At 38.8% G+C, this 19,602-nt stretch overlaps 2 protein-coding genes and 1 non-coding gene across 4 annotated transcripts in view; all 3 read left to right on the forward strand.

Moving 5' to 3' along the window:
- The window catches only part of prkab1a (protein kinase, AMP-activated, beta 1 non-catalytic subunit, a), a 33,523-nt gene extending 27,511 nt beyond the window's left edge, over positions 1–6,012 (forward strand). For both annotated transcript variants that reach the window (XM_061980857.2, XM_061980858.2), the window contains exon 8: positions 2,150–6,012. In XM_061980857.2, the coding sequence (XP_061836841.2) occupies positions 2,150–2,227 (78 nt within the window). In that variant the 3' untranslated portion in view covers positions 2,228–6,012. The remainder of the gene's footprint in view (positions 1–2,149) is intronic.
- A 6,647-nt stretch (positions 6,013–12,659) lies between these two features.
- LOC133619815 (phospholipase A2-like) lies at positions 12,660–14,331 on the forward strand. Its single transcript, XM_072915480.1, has 4 exons — positions 12,660–13,590; positions 13,659–13,806; positions 13,875–14,008; positions 14,082–14,331. The coding sequence occupies exons 1-4, from the start codon at positions 13,542–13,544 to the stop codon at positions 14,198–14,200; spliced, it is 450 nt and encodes a 149-aa protein (XP_072771581.1). The 5' UTR covers positions 12,660–13,541; the 3' UTR covers positions 14,201–14,331.
- Positions 14,332–19,079: 4,748 nt separating this feature from the next.
- Positions 19,080–19,270, forward strand: LOC133619887 (U2 spliceosomal RNA). The gene has a single exon (XR_009817468.2). It is a non-coding gene; the product is annotated as a U2 spliceosomal RNA (small nuclear RNA).
- The last annotated feature ends 332 nt before the right edge of the window (positions 19,271–19,602 follow it).

Below are 19,602 nucleotides of genomic sequence, written 5' to 3' on the forward strand. Positions count from 1 at the left end.
TTAACCTAATTATTGTGGCCACAAGGTGTCGTCCCCCCCTCAAAAAAACAAAAACAATTACCACTCCACTTCAGTTCAAAGACAGCATAAGGGCATTTCAGACATTTCACTGATAATAATTATGTTGTTGTTTTTCATACCTACCATTGTTCTTTGAGTAATTTCACCTGATTAGGAATTGTCTAACATTCTACACTACAAAATAAAAATAAAAAATAAAAGTTGCATGACTCATGCTGAGAATGTAGCCAATCATTATCGGTATCAGCCAACACTCAAGGCTCCAATATCGGCAGTGACAAAGGGACACCCCTACTTGACTATGATGAGTGAGGCCAAAATGTTTGTACATTGAGCATTAATAGGAATTATAAAGTTTCCTTTATGAATAACTTGATTATAACATTGTTACAAAAAATAAATAAATAAATAAATTACAGTCCCTTGTTTATCGCAGTTAATTGATTCCAGACATGAATATGAGTTTGAATCATTAATTATACATTTTATATTTTCATAACTAGAGAATAGAAAAAAACCTGTTTACAACCTTCTGAATACGTTTTTTAACATTATGCGAGCCCTCTCAACATAAAAATGACACCTTTTTAAATGACCTTTACACACTTTTAATTCAATATAGTAATGCTGCCTGAGGCTGAACTAATCAGTGGCCCACACGCTCTGATTGGTTTGTTCTCCTCTAGTGGCCAGCACTATTGCAGTATGGATATTTTTTGTTTATCTAGCCTATGCTTGAAAATGCAAAGGTTTTGTAGAATATGCTTAAATAAAATCAGGTGTGGTAACGCTGCAGTATTTAAAGCGCAATGTGAATTATTTCCCATTCTTGCTTGATGTACAGCTTATGTTCAACAGTCCGGGTTCTTCGTTGTCGTATTTTATGCTTCGTAATGCGCCACACATTTTCAATGGGGTGACAGGTCTGGACTACAAGTACCCGCACTATTTTACTACGAAGCCACGCTGTTGTAACACGTGCAGAATGTGGCTTGGCATTGTCTTGCTGAAATAAGCAGGGGCGTCCATGATAACGTTGCTTGATTGGCAACATATGTTGCCCCAAAACCTGTATGTACCTTTCAGCATTAATGGCGCCTTCACAGATGTGTAAGTTACCCATGTCTTGGGCACTAATACACCCCCATACCATCACAGATGCTGGCTTTTGAACTTTGCGCATAGAACAATCCGGATGGTTCTTTTCCTCTCTGGTCCGGAGGACACGACATCCACAGTTTCCAAAAACAATTTGAAATGTAGACTCATCAGACAACAGAACACTTTGCCACTTTGCATCAGTCCATCTTAGATAAGCTTGGGCCCAGCAAAGCCGGCAGCGTTTCTGGGTGTTGTCGATAAATGGCTTTGGCTTTGCATAGTAGAGTTTTAACTTGCACTTACAGATGTAGCGACAAACTTTAGTTACTGACAGTGGTTCTCTGAAGTTTTCCTGGGCCCATGTGGTGATATCCTTTACACACTGATGTCGCTTTTTGACGCAGTACCGCCCGAGGGATTAAAGGTCACGTGCAGTGATTTCTCCAGATTCTCTGAAACTTTTGATGATATTACGGACCGTAGATGATAAAATCCCTAAATTGCTTGCAATAGCTCGTTGAGATATATTGTTCTTAAAGTGTTCGACAATTTGCTCACGCATTTGTTCACAAAAGTGGTGACCCTCGCCCCATCCTTGTTTGTGAATGACTGAGCATTTCATGGAAGCTGCTTTTATGCCCAATCATGGCACCCACCTGTTCCCAATTAGCCTGTTCACCTGTGGGATGTTCCAAATAAGTGTTTGATGAGCATTCCTCAACTTTTTCAGTCTTTTTTGACACTTGTGCCAGCTTTTTGGAAACATGTTGCAGGCATCAAATTCCAAATGAGCTAATATTTGCAAAAAAATTAAGTTTTCCAGTTAGAACTTTAAGTATCTTGTCTTTGCAGTCCATTCAATTGAATATAAGTTGAAAAGGATTTGCAAATCATTGTATTCTGTTTTTATTTACCATTTACACAACGTGCCAACGTCACTGGTTTTGGGTTTTGTAGAATAACACTGTTCCAGACACATCCTCGCTGCAGAATGACTGATGAATGTTTGTATTTCTGTCTATTGCAGGATGGCGTTATGGTGCTGAGCGCCACGCATCGCTATAAGAAGAAGTATGTCACCACCTTGCTATATAAGCCCATCTGACCAACGACCATGCAGGTGTTTTTGAAAAAATGGCTCAAGCAATAGTAGGACTTTGTCACCTTTATCACATTTAATTCACTGGACGTGTTAGTTAGTGGAGTTGTATACACGCTAATAAAAAAATAAGAAAAGAGAAAACAATTTGCAAGAAAGATAGGCGTAGTTTAAAACCTATGTCTCACAGTCAGAGATCCTACCAAAACGCCCGTCAGAGCTGTAACAGTTTGGTAAACTGCAACGCTTTCACAAAGTAATCAGACATCAGCACTGGTATCGGGTGAGATATCTAAAATACTAAAGTATGAAACTTCACACCCCCACATTCCCTTTTATACACAACTTCTATAATACAACCTACAAAAGAACGAGCTAATAACTCAATTTCCTGCCTTTTCCATGCAACTTTGTTCTGCTTTGTGTGATGCGTTCAGGGAACTCAGAGATGTAGCCCATGTGAAGCTTAGGAGGTTTGACATAACAAAAACATATAATGGCTGATGAGCGTGACCATGAATACAGTAATGCATTGTTATTGATCCTGACATCTTAACCGTATTATTGTTTGGAATATATTTCATTGCATATCTACACACTAGTTAGTTTGGTGCCAATACTGCGTTTTAGTGCACTTAGGGTTTGGATTAGTACATTCTTTACAAGTGGTACAATGTTAAATCAGTGCATTGTTATTGATCCTGACGACTTAACCGTACTATTTTTTTGGAATATATTTCATTGCATATCTACACACTAGTTAGTTTGGCGCCAATACTGCGTTTTAGTGCACTTAGGGTTTGGATTAGTAAATTCTTTACAAGTGGTACAGTGTTAAATCAGTGCATTGTTATTGAACCTGACGACTTAACCGTACTATTTTTTTGGAATATATTTCATTGCATATCTACACACTAGTTAGTTTGGCGCCAATACTGCGTTTTAGTGCACTTAGAGTTTGGATTAGTAAATTCTTTACAAGTGGTACAGCGTTAAATCAGTGCATTGTTGTTGACCCTGACAACTTAACTGTATTATTGTTTGGAATACATTTCATTGCATATCTACACACTAGTTAGTTTGGCGCCAGTACTGCGTTTTAGTGCACTTAGGGTTTGGATTAGTAAATTCTTTACAAGTGGTACAGTGTTAAATCAGTGCATTGTTGTTGATCCTGACAACTTAGCCGTACTATTTTTTTGGAATACATTTCATTGCATATCTACACACTAGTTAGTTTGGCGCCAATACTGCGTTTTAGTGCACTTAGAGTTTGGATTAGTAAATTCTTTACAAGTGGTACAGTGTTAAATCAGTGCATTGTTGTTGATCCTGACGACTTAGGCGTACTATTTTTTTGGAATACATTTCATTGCATATCTACACACTAGTTAGTTTGGCGCCAATACTGCGTTTTAGTGCACTTAGGGTTTGGATTAGTAAATCCTTTACAAGTGGTACAGTGTTAAATCAGTGCATTGTTGTTGATCCTGACAACTTAACCATATTATTGTTTGGAATACATTTTGTTGCATATCTACACACTAATTAGTTTGGCGCCAATACTGCGTTTTAGTGCACTTAGTGTTTGGATTAGTATATTCTTTACAAGTGGTACAGTGTTAAACCAGTGCATTGTTGTTGATCCTGACAACTTAGCCGTACTATTTTTTTGGAATACATTTTATTGCATATCTACACACTAGTTAGTTTGGCGCCAATACTGCGTTTTAGTGCACTTAGGGTTTGGATTAGTAAATCCTTTACAAGTGGTACAATGTTAAATCAGTGCATTGTTGTTGATCTTGACAACTTAGCCGTACTATTTTTTGGAATACATTTCATTGCATATCTACACACTAGTTTGTTTGGCGCCAATACTGCGTTTTAGTGCACTTAGAGTTTGGATTAGTAAATTCTTTACAATTGGTACAGTGTTAAATCAGTGCATTGTTGTTGATCCTGATGACTTAGCCGTACTATTTTTTTGGGAATACATTTCATTGCATATCTACACACTAGTTTGTTTGGTGCCAATACTGCGTTTTAGTGCACTTAGAGTTTAAATTAGTAAATTCTTTACAAGTGGTACAATGTTAAATCAGTGCATTGTTGTTGATCCTGACAACTTAACCATGTTATTGTTTGGAATACATTTCATTGCATATCTACACACTAGTTAGTTTGGCGCCAATACTGCGTTTTAGTGCACTTAGGGTTTGGATTAGTAAATTCTTTACAAGTGGTACAGTGTTAAATCAGTGCATTGTTATTGATCCTGACGACTTAATCGTACTATTTTTTTGGAATATATTTCATTGCATATCTACACACTAGTTTGTTTGGTGCCAATACTGCGTTTTAGTGCACTTAGGGTTTGGATTAGTAAATTCTTTACAAGTGGTACAGTGTTAAATCAGTGCATTGTTGTTGATCCTGACAACTTAGCCGTACTATTTTTTTGGAATACATTTCATTGCATATCTACACACTAGTTAGTTTGGCGCCAATACTGCATTTTAGTGCACTTAGGGTTTGGATTAGTAAATTCTTTACAAGTGGTACAGTGTTAGATCAGTGCATTGTTGTTGATCCTGATGACTAAGCCCTACTATTTTTTGGAATACATTTCATTGCATATCTACACACTAGTTACCGGTAGTTTGGCGCCAATACTGTGTTTTAGTGCACTTAGGGTTTGGATTGGTAAATTCTTTACAAGTGGTACAGTGTTAAATCCGCATGTCTAAAATGAGGCTGAAGAGTGTTTTCGGATCAGATCTTTTGAAATGACAATGCAAGAAAATGAAAGTGATGTTAAAACAAGTTAAATATCGCACTGTAGAAGCTCTCCACTGTTTTTATTATCATCTCTTAGTATTATAAGCTCATGTTGTTTAGTGCGAATGACACATTACAAAACATAACATAGACTATTTATTTATTCACTTGATTATGTGATGGGTTTTTTTTTCCCCCACATTTACATTTTTGGACTGACAAGTATTATTTTGCACAACAAAGACCAGGATGGATGTAAAGTAGAAGGCACGTTACATTTACGGGAACTTGCCAGGATTTCAGACAAAAGGCATACAGTCGTCCCTCGTTTATTGCTTCTAATTGACTGTGATAAATTAATTATCACAAAGTAGGATTCTTATTTATAAATGAAATATTTTCATTGTTTGAGCATTAAAAACATGTTCACTACCTTCTAAAAATATGTTTTTAACATTATCATAGCCCTTTAAACATGAAATAACATACGTAGTCACCTTTACACTCTGTGTTCTATTCCTTCTGCCCACTGGTCGCCAAGCTTTATTGCTTTGGCCGCCGTCAAGGCTACATGGAAATAATTTGTCACATCCTGTGTAATTCCTCTCAGCTGGATGTTGATGTGCTGAAACACGTAGTTCTGCCAAAAGTTTATCATTTTGATCGTCGCTGCAAAGGTTACATCATAGTTAGCATTGAGTGTCCTGCTGCGTTTTTTTGTCAAAGTTTCCCCTAATGTGGAGATGTGGTATTGGCATACTTGCCAACCCTCCCGAATTTTCCAGGAGACTCCCGAAATTCAGCGCCTCTCCCGAAAACCTCCCGGGACAAATATTCTCCCGAAAATCTACTGATTTTCAGCCGGAGCTGGAGGCCACGCCCCCTCCAGCTCCATGCGGACCTGAGTGAGGACAGCCTTTTCTTTATGACGGGAGGACAACAGGGTGACAAGAACTAAATCATCCAGACTAGAGATAAATTGTATTATTATGTTTATCTTACCTAAAAATAAATATATTTATTAATTAAAAAAAAAAAAAAAAGAAAAAATAATTTTTAATATATTTTGCTAAAAACATCAAAATTAATTGTATTTTTATTTGTATTTTTTCTGACTCCTTATTACATCCAGCCATAGAATTATACATTACCGTAAAATAAACATATTTGAAATAATTAATTTTAAATTATCATAATAATTCATTTAAAATGACCATATTTAATTATTAAAATAATTGCTTGTTTATCAACAACTTTAGCATTTTATTCATTACATTTTGAAGCTCTCAGAAGCCAAGTTATGTTATATTCCTTAAAATTTATTTATGCAAGTTTGAAGTATCAATTATCTAAACACAGTTTTGTTTGCATATTTTCAGGATGTAGATATATATATATATATATATATATATATATATATATATATATATATATATATATATATATATATATATATATATATATATATATATATAATTTTTTTTTGTATGTATATGTGTATATATATATATATATATATTTGTATGTATATGTGTATATCTATATATATATATATGTATGAAATACCTGACTTGGTGAATTCTAGCTGTCAATATACTCCTCCCCTCTTAACAACGCCCCCGTCCTCAACCACGCCCCTGTTCCACCCCCCACCTCCCGAAATCGGAGGTCTCAAGGTTGGCAAGTATGGGTATTGGCATGGCAGAAGTCAGGGATGAGGTGCATTAACAGTTTTACTCTCCACTTAACATGAAAACCAGGAATGGAATCAATGGCTCTTTCACCATGAACATGGAAGTCCCCCTTGTTAAACTGTCATCTATTGTGATCGCCACAACATGATAACATAACATAAGTCAAATAATGTACTGTAACACACATGAGACTTATTTTAGGCCAAAAAATACGTACAATTTGCCTAAAAAACGTGACAGTGAATTTACAAAAGTCAAAGCATAAAATGGCGATGGACAACTGTCGTAAAAAACGAATCCGTTTTGGAAGCTGTAGCTGCAGCAGGACTCGTCGTTAGTTCATAATTATTAACTTCTGTCCAAAACTCTTTAAGATTTTTCACAAAATGAGGTAGCATTACACTGAACTACCACTGCACACTACAGTGGAATCTCGATTTAATAACCTAAATGGTTCTAGAATAGAGTCTGTGAATAAATAAGTTTATATATTGAAGCAAAATTCTCCAAGAAAAACAATGTAAATAGGAATAATTGGTTACAGCCTCGAGAAAAGTCCATATTTTAGTAAATAATTGTACACTTTGAACACAATATACAGTGATAAATAGTAGTGTATATCAAACAAACATAATAAAGGATGGGTTAACTTTCTATTTAATGACAAAGGCCAAACAACAACAACAAACCTTCTATGCAGCCTCCTTGCCGACACGCACAAACACGTTCACTAGCCCTGTAGGGCAATCACAGTTTGAAATCACAAAACTCCTTAAAGGGAACTTTATTGGGGAATCTTGCCTATTATTCACAATCATTATGAAAGACATGACGACGTATGGATTTTATTTTTTCATTCATTCACGCTTAAAGCGGAGCCAATGGGAGATCTTTTATTTCGCCCATGAAATCCAATAAATAACCATTCAAAAACCGCCAACACTACTCCATTTACATTTCATGATTTGAATATTAACCAAGTATTAGAGATATTGTTATTATAAGCGCTAACGCAGGCGGACTATTTATAGCGGCAACGTGATCGCGAGCCTGTGTACAATTTTGACATCATCGACTGGTGAGGTGTTTCATTGCTTCATTGCTCCCTGTAAGTTTATTCTAGATCATAAATCATGCATCTCACCTGTACAGAAGAAGTCGGAGGCATTTAGTACTTGAAAATGGCAAGAATGACACTCCAACCCGTTTCTTCGCGAGGATTATGCGCGATTCTTCATCTAAATATGAAAATTCTAGCAGTCGGCATCCTAATGACAGCAGAGCTTGTACAGTAAGTGATGTTTTGTTATGTTTGTTGGCTCTCATGAAGTCTGCAGTGAGTAATAATCATCAATGAAGGGAAAAAAACGACGTTTTTTAAAATGTGCCGCGTATGCTCATATTGAGCTAATAAAAATCGTAAACATTTTTAAAAAGGCTTTATAAACCCCATCTGAAAATCACACAATGTAACACTTAGCACAGTAGCCTGCTTACTGAATGAGCACCGGAAGGAGATAATAGTGCATAATAGCTGCGCTGCAAGGCACCTAATGGTTGGATGAAACGTTGGGTCCGTGGTTCGTAAATCAAAAAGTTTGTTCAACGAGAGATTTGAAAAATGAAGGTTCCATTTTGGAAGAAATAATATTATATTCCAACCACATTGAAACATTCCAGGGTTTGAAAATACAAGCTGCTATGCTACTAAATATACTTGATAAATGCTAATAACTAAAAATGACCTAGGCTGGTTGAACATGAGCAGACTTGACATTAAAGTAATGCTCCATATCAAATAATTACAAATGTATATATTTGATACATTTCCATTTTTGATAAGAACTATACTATTACTTCCTTATATCATATTTTTTCGTTCCATTTTACTCAGTTATATGCCACCTTTTGGAATTATTTGCTATTTATTTATGTTGTATCCCACAGGCCAGTAAGCAAGTGATTTATTTATAAAGTCAGTTGTTCAACATGTTGCATACCCTTTGAACTATGTTGTCACTCTTTTCATTAAGAATCATGTTATGAAATGCACTTTGTGTGGAGTTAAATACATATGTTCATCCAGAACTGTGCGTCTCAATTTTTCTGTCACGAATTAAAACACTTTTGAGAACCTGATATTTATCTATCTGTTAAAGACATGCACCTGGGGATAGGTTGATCGGCAACACTAAATTGGCCACAGTGTGTGAATGTGAGTGTGAATGTTGTCTATCTGTGTTGGCCCTGCGACATCCTTCAAGGATCAATAAAGTATATATATCGTAATGTCGGATCTCTCGCAGATCGGACCTGACCTCCAGTGTCAACTTCATCAAACAGGTGTTTAATGGAGTTATGGTGTTTAATAGGTTTTCTTACAAGGTAGTGATCCCGTCAAAACAGAAAGTCTCACTTTTCTTCACACGCCAGCGCAGTATTGACTTCAAGGGCACAAACAGGTAACACAAACAAACCCGCACGCCATGTCATTTTCATTATGGTTGGAAGAATATTTAGCGTGTGTTATTTTTTTTTAACCTGGTGCTTAATAGGACCTTTTAGTGGTTCATGTAGGTGACATGTTTCATTTTGCACTCAGTCCAGGGAATAGTCCATATTTCACCTGAAATCAGCTGGATTAGGCCACCTATTAAATAAACTAGAGATGTCCGATAATATCGGACTGCCGATATTATCAGCCGATAAATGCTTTAAAATGTGATATCGGAAATTATCGGTATCAGTTTCAAAAAGTAAAATGTATGACTTTTTAAAAAGCGCCGCTGTACCAAGTGGTACACGGACGTAGGAGAATCAGAATCAGAATCAGCTTTATTGTCATTACGCAAGGTAACGAGATTGAGGCCATTCCATACAGTGCGATGTGTGCATGCTAGAAAATATAAAAAAATATAAAAAATGTAGAAGTGCAATGAATATGGTGTAAAATGAATATATACATGAAAAAAAAAAAAAAAAAAGCACAGAGCGCCAATAAACCTTAAAGGCACTGCCTTTGCGTGCCGACCCAGTCACATAATATCTACGGCTTTTCACACACACAAGTGAATGCCCCGCATACTTGGTCAACAGCCATACAGGTCACACTGAGGGTGGCCGTATAAACAACTTTAACACTGTTACAAATATGCGCCACACTGTGAACCCACACCAAACAAGAATGACAAACACATTTCGGGAGAACATCCACACCGTAACACAACATAAACACAACAGAACAAATACCCAGAATCCCATGCATCCCTAACTCTTCCGGGCTACATTACACACCCTGCTACCACCAAACCCCGCCCACCTCAATCTACGCACGGGGGGGTGGGGAGGTGTTGTTGATGTGTGGGGGGGGCAGGGTTGGGGTGGCGGGCTTTGGTGGTAGCGGGGGTGTATAAAGTAGCCCGGAAGAGTTAGGGATGCATGGGATTCTGGGTATTTGTTCTGTTGTGTTACGGTGCGGATGTTCTCCCGAAATGTGTTTGTCATTCTTGTTTGGTGTGGGTTCACAGTGTGGCGCATATTAGTAAGAGTGTTAAAGTTTTATATATCGCCACCCTCAGTGTGATCTGTATGGCTGTTCTCACAACAGAATTAGGCATAATGTGTTAATTCCACGACTGTATATATCGATATCGGTTGATATCGGGATCGATAATTAAGAGTTGGACAATATCGGGATATCGGCAAAAAAGCCATTATCGGACATCCAAAAATAAACCAAGCACCAATTCATTGATGCACGCGGATTCAAGTGTTTTGAGTTAAGAGCTACTCTATTTGCTAATTATATGCCAATAACTCACTCCTGTTACTTCCAGTCCTGTTACTCAAATTAGTTTTTTTCACGATAGGTACAAAAATACAGTTGCCTGAAATGATCCAATACACTTTATGAGTAGGTGGTAGGGTTGTACGGTATACCGGTACTAGTATAGTATCGCGGTACTAATGAATCAAAAACGGTACTATGCTCTGTTTGAAAAGTACCGGTTCACAACGGCCATCACGTCATGACATTGCTGGGTTAACGAGCAGAGGAGCATGTTCAGCAGCGCACAATCACGGAGTACTTACAAGCAGACACAGTGTGTAGACAGAAAAGGGAGAACGGACGCATTTTGGCCTAAAAACTGATGACAAAGGTGAAGTTATAACACTGTAACGTCCTTAGGAAGAGGTGCTTTAAGACATGGCTAGCTATCTAGCAGCGAACATCCATCCGCAGTCAGCAGCGTTTTAGTTACTTCTGAATCACTAATCCTTGTGGCGACGAATAAAGTACGTTTCTTACAAGTATCATCTCTGCAGGACGAGGAATAGCTAAACATGCTTCACTACACCCCGTAGGAGGATACAATAGCTCACCGCTAACAGAAGCTAGCGCCCCTGAATGTAAACAAATACAATGGGTGGATCTCCACCTGACATCCACTGTAATGATACCAAGTACAATAGCGTATCTAGTCGATACTACTATGATTACATCAATATTTTTTATCGTCACAAAATCTTTTTTCCTTTTTGTTTAATTCCTATTATTTTTATAAACTCAGTAAATATGTCCCTGGACACATGAAGACTTTGAATATGACCAATGTATGATCCTGTAACTACCTGGTGTCGGATCGATACCTAAATTTGTGGTATCATCCAAAACTAATGTAAAGCTTCCAAACAACAGAAGAATACGTGATTATTACATTTTAACAGAAGTGTAGATAGAACATAAGCAGACATTAACAGTAAATGAACAAGTGGATTGATAATCAATTTTTTTACAGCTTGTCCTTTATAATTTTAACAAAACAATAGAATTAGAAATGACACAATATGTTACTGCATATGTCATCAGACTAATTAGGAGTCTTTGTTTTCTTACGTACTACCAAAAGACAAGTTGTCTTGTATGTTCACTATTTTATTTAAAGGGGAACATTATCACCAGACCTATGTAAGCGTCAAAATATACCTTGATGTTGCAGAAAAAAGACCATATATTTTTTTAACCGATTTCCGAACTCTAAATGGGTGAATTTTGGCGAATGAAACGCCTTTCTATTATTCGCTGACGTCACATCGGGAAGCAATCCGCCATTTTCTCAAACACATTACAAACACCTAGTCAAATCAGCTCTGTTATTTTCCGTTTTTTCGACTGTTTTCCGTACCTTGGAGACATCATGCCTCGTCGGTGTGTTGTCGGAGGGTGTAACAACACGAACAGGGACGGATTCAAGTTGCACCAGTGGCCCAAAGATGCGAAAGTGGCAAGAAATTGGACGTTTGTTCCGCATACTTTACCGACGAAAGCTATGCTACGACAGAGATGGCAAGAATGTGTGGATATCCTGCGACACTCAAAGCAGATGCATTTCCAACGATAAAGTCAAAGAAATCTGCCGCCAGACCCCCATTGAATCTGCCGGAGTGTGTGAGCAATTCAGGGACAAAGGGCCTCGGTAGCACGGCAAGCAATGGCGGCAGTTTGTTCCGCAGACGAGCGAGCTAAACCCCCCTGGATGTCTTGGTTCACACCGTCCCTTATACCACCGAAGATGATCAAGAGAAGAATATCGACCCTAACTTCCCTGGCCTGCTGACATCAACTCCAAAACTGGACGGATCAGCTTTCAGGAAAAGAGAGCGGATGAGGGTATGTCTACAGAATATATTAATTGATGAAAAATGGGCTGTCTGCACTCTCAAAGTGCATGTTGTTGCCAAATGTATTTCATATGCTGTAAACCTAGTTCATGGTTGTTAGTTTCCTTTAATGCCAAACAAACACATACCAATCGTTGGTTAGAAGGCGATCGCCGAATTCGTCCTCGCTCTCTCCCGTGTCGCTGGCTGTGGTGTCGTTTTCGTCGTTTTCGCTTGCATACGGTTCAAACCGATATGGCTCAATAGCTTCAGTTTCTTCTTCAATTTCATTTTCGCTACCTGCCTCCACACTACAACCATCCGTTTCAATACATTCGTAATCTGTTGAATCGCTTAAGCTGCTGAAATCCGAGTCTGAATCCGAGCTAATGTCGCTATAGCTTGCTGTTCTAGTGTTGGCATCACTATGTGACGTCACAGGAAAATGGTCGGGTGTATATAACAATGGTTAAAATCAGGCACTTTGAAGCTTTTTTTAGGGATATTGCGTGATGGGTAAAATTTTGAAAAAAACTTCGAAAAATAAAATAAGCCACTGAGAACTGATTTTTAATGGTTTTAACCCTTCTGAAATTGTGATAATGTTCCCCTTTTAAGGACAAACTTGTTATTCTATTGCAATAAGAAACATATGTTTAATGTACCCTAAGATTTTTTGTTAAAATAAAGTTAATAATAGAATTTTTGTGGTCCCCTTTATTTAAAAAAGTATCGAAATACATTTTGGTACTGGTACCGGTACCAAAATATTGGTATCGGGACAACCCTAGACTAGGTGGATATGTACAGTCAGTTTTAGAAATGTCATTTTATTTTAAAAGTGGAACCTATACAGTATTTTTTTGGAATATCCTTTTATTCCATATGTTGTATGCATGCATTCAAATGTAAGATTATGATAAAGCACTTTAGTATTTCCCTAACCAGCTTGTGAGAACATGATGGATCACTCAACAATCCCTAACCAGGACAGACCATCAAGTACAGAGGGTTCTCAGCGTGTGAGAGTCACTAAGTATCCATACATGTTGAAAGTCATCGTACATCGTGAGGCGTGCGACCCTGTGCAGTATGAACAGCTGACATTGCAGATACCAAGGTCATCGACTATATAAAGAGGGTCCCCGTGCGGGAGTCGTGTGACCAAACCTCAGCCCGGCACGATGAACGCCTTCCACGCTCTGCTCCTTTTGGCTTTAATCCTCTCTGTGGGTAAGTGGCTCTACAAACACTATGAAGTAATCCATTACAAGTATGTCAGTTCATATTGTGCCTTTCAGCCCAACCCCTGCCTTACAAGGCTCTTAACCAGTTCCGTAGAATGATCCTGTGCGTGATGCCTGATAGCTGGCCCGTCTTCGACTACGCCGACTACGGCTGCTTCTGCGGGAAGGGCGGCTCGGGCACACCTGTGGATGACCTGGATAGGTCGGAGTCCGATACCGCGTGATTGTCGCTCCCTCAGCACCTTTTTCTCATCACCTTTACCCCAACAGGTGCTGTTACGTTCACGACCAGTGTTACAGCGAATCCATGCAGCATCCTGAATGCTGGCCCATTTTCGACAACCCGTACACGGAGTTCTACGACTACAGCTGTGACGAGGACAACAAGAAGGTCACCTGTGGCGGTAAGTGCACCTAAACCGGGAAGATCCACCTGTCGGGGGTGTTTGTTTTAGTCACAATGTGCGTGTTCCGCAGACAAAAACAACGAATGCGAGATGTTCATCTGCGAGTGTGACAGGAAGGCGGCGGAGTGTTTTGCCCGGTCGCCATGGAACCCCGAACACGAGCACTTGCCGGGTCACCTGTGCAAGTAAACCTTAGAAATCTTGACTTGAATTGGAAATAATCCATTATGTCCCTTTTTATGTTGTATTCTTTCCTCACAACCTTTTGCCTCACATCCAATGGGTTTATTAAAACTCACGTCATACATGCCTCTGAAGAACATTGAGTAAGTTATTTGATAATTTCACGCAATAGGAACAATACATTTAAAACTCAGATGTTGTGAAATATTGATTAGCGACAACAATGAACTTAAAGACTTTATTTATTCACGACTTGGAATGGTACCTTTCACAATTTGGGAAAACAGGAACCAATACTGATATTCAATGGTATCAATATTTGGTACTTTTGTGTGTGTTCATGTGTTAAATGTTAATTGTTTAGTAATTAAATAAAACATTTTTTAAATTGTACATTTAAAACATGACAATGTTTTGTTGTCTTGTTTTTCTACACTTTGAAGCAGTGACGTGAGGTTGATGGCTGGTGAGGCACTGACTTCATCACAGTCAGATTTACAAACTTATGAACCCTAAAGAGTATCTTATTCACCATTTGATTGGCAGCAGTTAACGGGTTATGTTTAAAAGCTCATACCAGCATTCTTCCCTGCTTGGCACTCAGCATCAAGGGTTGGAATTGGGGGTTAAATCACCAAAAATTATTCCCGGGCGCGGCGCCGCTGCTGCCCACTGCTCCCCTCACCTCCCAGGGGGTGATCAAGGGGATGGGTCAAATGCAGAGGACAAATTTCATTACACCTAGTGTGTGTGTGACAATCATTGGTACTTTAACTTAACTTTAACTTTACACATACAAACTGTAGCACACAAAAAAGCACATTTAATAAAAAAAAAACGTTATGGTCTTACCTTTACTTATAAAATAAGTCCATGAGCCGCTGTTGTGCTGGCTTAATGCACCCCCTGACGAGAGTGTTATATCAACTAAAGCCCTCACTTAAACTTTCCACGTGCAAGATTGAATCTATTTAAAAAAGTGTAACCGAGGGTTTATAAATGTCGCCTATACTGTATGAAACTACAAAATAACAAACACGGAGGCTCCAGTTTACACGAGGACCACTTTATTTACCTTCTTTCAAAAACTTCCGCTCCACTCCAACGTGTCATCACTTCCGCTCTTAGCGCCTTCAAAATAAGAGCTCAAGGCATATACTGTATAACAGCGCATAACAGGAACTTAACATCACAAAGAGGAAAGCCCATAAAAATAGGTTACAAAAGTTATTTAATAAGAAGCCAAAAAGTGCAAAAACAATAATGTTCGTGTTGGAGGAGTTGTGAATTAGGTACACCTGCAGTCTGCAGGTGTACCTAATGTTGTGGCCCTGCAGTCATTCACAACTCCTCCAACACGAACATTATTGTTTTTGCACTTTTTGGCTTCTTATGAAATAACTTTTTTAAATAGATTCAATCTTGAACGTGGAAAGTTTAAGTGTGGGCTTTAGTTGATATAACACTACCGTCAGGGGTTGCCGTGCATTCTACGGCGGGGGTGCAGGAGGCGAGCCTCAGCCAGTGCGTCTTTTGCAGCCGTTTTATGATCGCTCAGCACAAGAAATACGTTACACACATACAGTTGTTGACAAAATACACTGTACATTATATACCTCAGCTAACTAAACTATGGAAATGTATAATATAATTCATATAGCAATACGGTCTCACTGCACAGCAGGCCAGCAGTTAGCCAAGTCCGCAATCCATGGTGAGGCACAACGCAGTGACGTGCCTCAACTGGCTGTTGTTCACCGCACCGTCTCTTCTCAGTATTTGAACGGCAAATGTGAAAATTCAGCGATTTTAAATAAAAATAATCTAAAACGGGTGAAGTTAAATGGAAAATAACTTTATAGTATAATCACTGGATACATATAACAATTTAATAAATGTTTTTTCTTTTTACATTTTTTTTCTTTTCATGATGGCAGGTGAGGCCCTGCCTCACCTGCCTCTAGTGACTGCACGTCACTGCTTTGAAGTATAATTTGCAAGATTAAGAAGTAATCTTTTTTTTGTTTGTTTGAGCCAGTGCCGAGTTTGCAACCGGATGTGACGTCACGTAAAACAATTACCGTATTTTCCGCACTATAAGGCGCACCTAAAAACCTCCAATTTTCTCAAAAGCTGACGGTGCGCCTTATAATCCGGTGCGCCTTATATATGGACCAATATTGAGCCACAACAGGTCTCGCAACCCCAGCCTCTACTGTAGCGCCTATTCTATGCGCCTTATAGTGCGGTGCGCCTTATTAGATTAGATTAGATTTAGATTTATTGGTCCCCTTGGGGAAATTCATTGTCACTGCCGTACATTTAAACCAGGGGTGCTCATTACGTCGATCGCGATCTACCGGTCCATCTCGGAGGGTGTGTCAGTCGATCACCAGCCAGGCATTAAAAAAATAGTCCTAAAAATGAGCGATCATAAATCTTCACTATGACGTCACTTTCGTCACTTGATTGGCATTCACGGCACCCGAGGGTCTTCTGAGATGACGCTGGCTGCTGCCAGCTCATTAAAATTACCGACTGGAAGGCGAGAAACACTTTATTTCAACAGACTCTGGCGCCGTTCCTGTCGTCAAAACTCCAAAGACCGACTGCACAGTTGCACAATAAAAGCTCTGCTTCATCCTGCCTGCGCTACCAAAATAAGAGTCTCAGAAAGCTGGCGTGCACAAGCTAGCAAGCTATGGAGTTTGCCGACAATGTATTTCTTGTAAAGTGTATACAAAGGAGTACGGAAGCTGGATGAATAAGATGCCAAAAACCAACCACTTTCATGTGGTATTGGACAGAAAGGAGGACTTTTTTTCTCCTCCATTCGAAAATGCGGACGTTATCATCACCACTGTCTGATTCCAATCAATGCAAGTCATCACAATCAGGTAATACACCAACTTATATTCTTGTCTTCATGAAAGAAAGGAATCTATATGTGTTAAACATGCTTGTATTATCTTTAACCACCTTTAACTTGTTAACAATATTAACTATATGTGTTAAACATGCTTGTATTATCTTTAAACACCTTTAAGTTGTTAACAATATTAACTATATGTGTTAAACATGCTTGTATTATCTTTAACCACCTTTAAGTTGTTAACAATATTAACTATATGTGTTAAACATGCTTGTTTTATCTTTAACCACCTTTAAGTTGTTAACAATATTAACTATTTGTGTTAAACATGCTTGTATTATTTTTAACCACCTTTAACTTGTTAACAATATTAACTATATATGTTAAACATGCTTGCATTATCTTTAAACACCTTTAACTTGTTAACAATATTAACTATATGTATTAAACATACTTGTATTATCATTAAACACCTTTAATATATTACCAATATTATCTATATGTGTTAAACATGCTTGCATTATCTTTAAACACCTTTAACTTGTTAACAAAAACATATATTTCATAAATAAGTAAATATAAATTATATATATGAATGAGGTAGATCCCCACGACTTGATCAATTGAAAAGTAGCTCGCCTGCAGAAAAAGTGTGAGCACCCCTGATTTAAACAATAGACATTACACTTCACAAAAAATAACAAAAAGACATCCTACATGACCAACACACATTTACAGGCTTGTCAGACAGGTCGGCCGGGCCTGCTGTTAAGGGCGGCTATAGCTGCAGGGATCAGGCTTTTCCTGAGGCGGGCCCTCCGTAATGTGATAGTTCTGTACCTGCGCCCTGATGGTAGTGGGGTGATGTATTGGTGTAGTGGGTGAGTGATATCCTGGACTATTGTTTTTGCGTGTGGAGTGATGGACCTGTGGTTTAAGTCTGAAATGTTGGGTGTGGGTAGGCCGATGATTTTAGCTGCTATGTTTGTAATGCGTGTGAGTTTGGTCCGGTTGGTTACAGAAAGCATGGTGAAAAAACATGTGGAACAGTACATAAGGATGGGTTGAACAATGCTTTGGTAAAGTAATAACAGGAGGTGAGGTGCAACGTATAGTCCTTTAAGTTTACGGATGGCTTTTTTGAATGTCCGTGGTGTGCTGATCAAAGGTGAGTTTATTGATAATGCGGTGCGCCTTATATATGAACTAAGTTTTAAAATAGGCCATTCATTGACGGTGCGCCTTATAATCCGGTGCGCCTTATAGTGCGGAAAATACGGTAGGTATCGAAATATGGTACCTTTTTGATTCTATGTGAATCGGTACCCTTACCTGACAGAATTAAAGTACCAAATTTGGTGCTCATTCCTAGTTGAGCCATATACCGTATTTTCCGGACCATAGGGCGCACCGGATAAAGTGCACTGCCGATGGGGTCTCGTCAGGTTTATTTTCATACAAAAGGGGGTCATTTTAGGATTTTTTTCTAAATGTAAAACACTTCCTTGTGGTCTACATAACATGTAATGGTGGTTCTTTGGTCAAAATGTTGCATAGATTATGTTCTACAGATCATCTTCAAGCCGCTTTCTGACAGTCGCTTCAGGATGCGCCGTTTTGTGGGCGGTCTTATTTACGTGGCTCACCTTCGACAGCGTCTTTTCTCCGTCATCTTTGTTGTAGCGGTGTAGCGTGCAAGGACGGGAGTGGAAGAAGTGTCAAAAGATGGAGCTAACTGTTTTAATGACATTCAGACTTTACTTCAATCAATAACGTTAGCAGCATCTCCTCATCCGTGGCTCACTAGTGCAACAACAACGCCGGAAATGTGTCCCGTGAAAAACCGTCCGACCGGAACTCTCAAATAACTAAAGTTCCTTGGGTGAATAATGTAAACGCACTACACCGGTATGTTTTCACGGCGAGTTTACCGACAGATATAAGTAAGAACTTTACGCTACTTTATATTAGAAATGCCCTATAACAAGAAGGTAGAGAAAAACAAGAAGCTTATTGACTAAGTGGTCGGCACGGACTGCAATGGTGTAGTATCTGTTCTTGTCAGTTTAATATCTGATAAGTCCCCTATATGTGGACCATATATTAAATTGAGTTTTGGAGCAGGGAGATGGAATAGGGGCTTGCTCCGTCCACTCCACGCATCGACCTGGTGTTGCAGTACATCCAGGAACAGAGAATGACCTACTCAGTGGCCTAGTGGTTACAGTGTCCGCCCTGAGATCGGTAGGTTGTTGGTTCAAACCCCGGATGAGTCATACCAAATGCTATACAAATGGGACCCATTACCTCCCTGTTTGGCACTCAGCATCAAGGGTTGGAATGGGGGGGTTAAATCACCAAAAATGATTCCCGGGCGCGGCACCGCTGCTGCTCACTGCTCCCCTCACCTCCCAGCGGGTGAACAAGGGGATGGGTCAAATGCAGAGGACAAATTTCACCACACATAGTGTGTGTGTGTGACAATCATTGGTACTTTAACTTAACTTTATCCTGCGCACATTTTCAGGACTTATGC

The sequence above is a fragment of the Nerophis lumbriciformis genome, linkage group LG20 (genome assembly GCF_033978685.3).
Source record: "Nerophis lumbriciformis linkage group LG20, RoL_Nlum_v2.1, whole genome shotgun sequence".
NCBI lineage: Eukaryota > Metazoa > Chordata > Actinopteri > Syngnathiformes > Syngnathidae > Nerophis > Nerophis lumbriciformis.

What these genes read in the sequence shown, in the direction of transcription:
- LOC133619815 (XM_072915480.1), top strand. Translation starts at nt 13,542, where the DNA reads ATGAACGCCTTCCACGCTCTGCTCCTTTTGGCTTTAATCCTCTCTGTG. An exon ending in GGCTTTAATCCTCTCTGTGG is followed by an intron (nt 13,591 to 13,658) that starts GTAAGTGGCTCT and finishes TGTGCCTTTCAG; the next exon opens with CCCAACCCCTGCCTTACAAG. An exon ending in CCTGTGGATGACCTGGATAG is followed by an intron (nt 13,807 to 13,874) that starts GTCGGAGTCCGA and finishes TTACCCCAACAG; the next exon opens with GTGCTGTTACGTTCACGACC.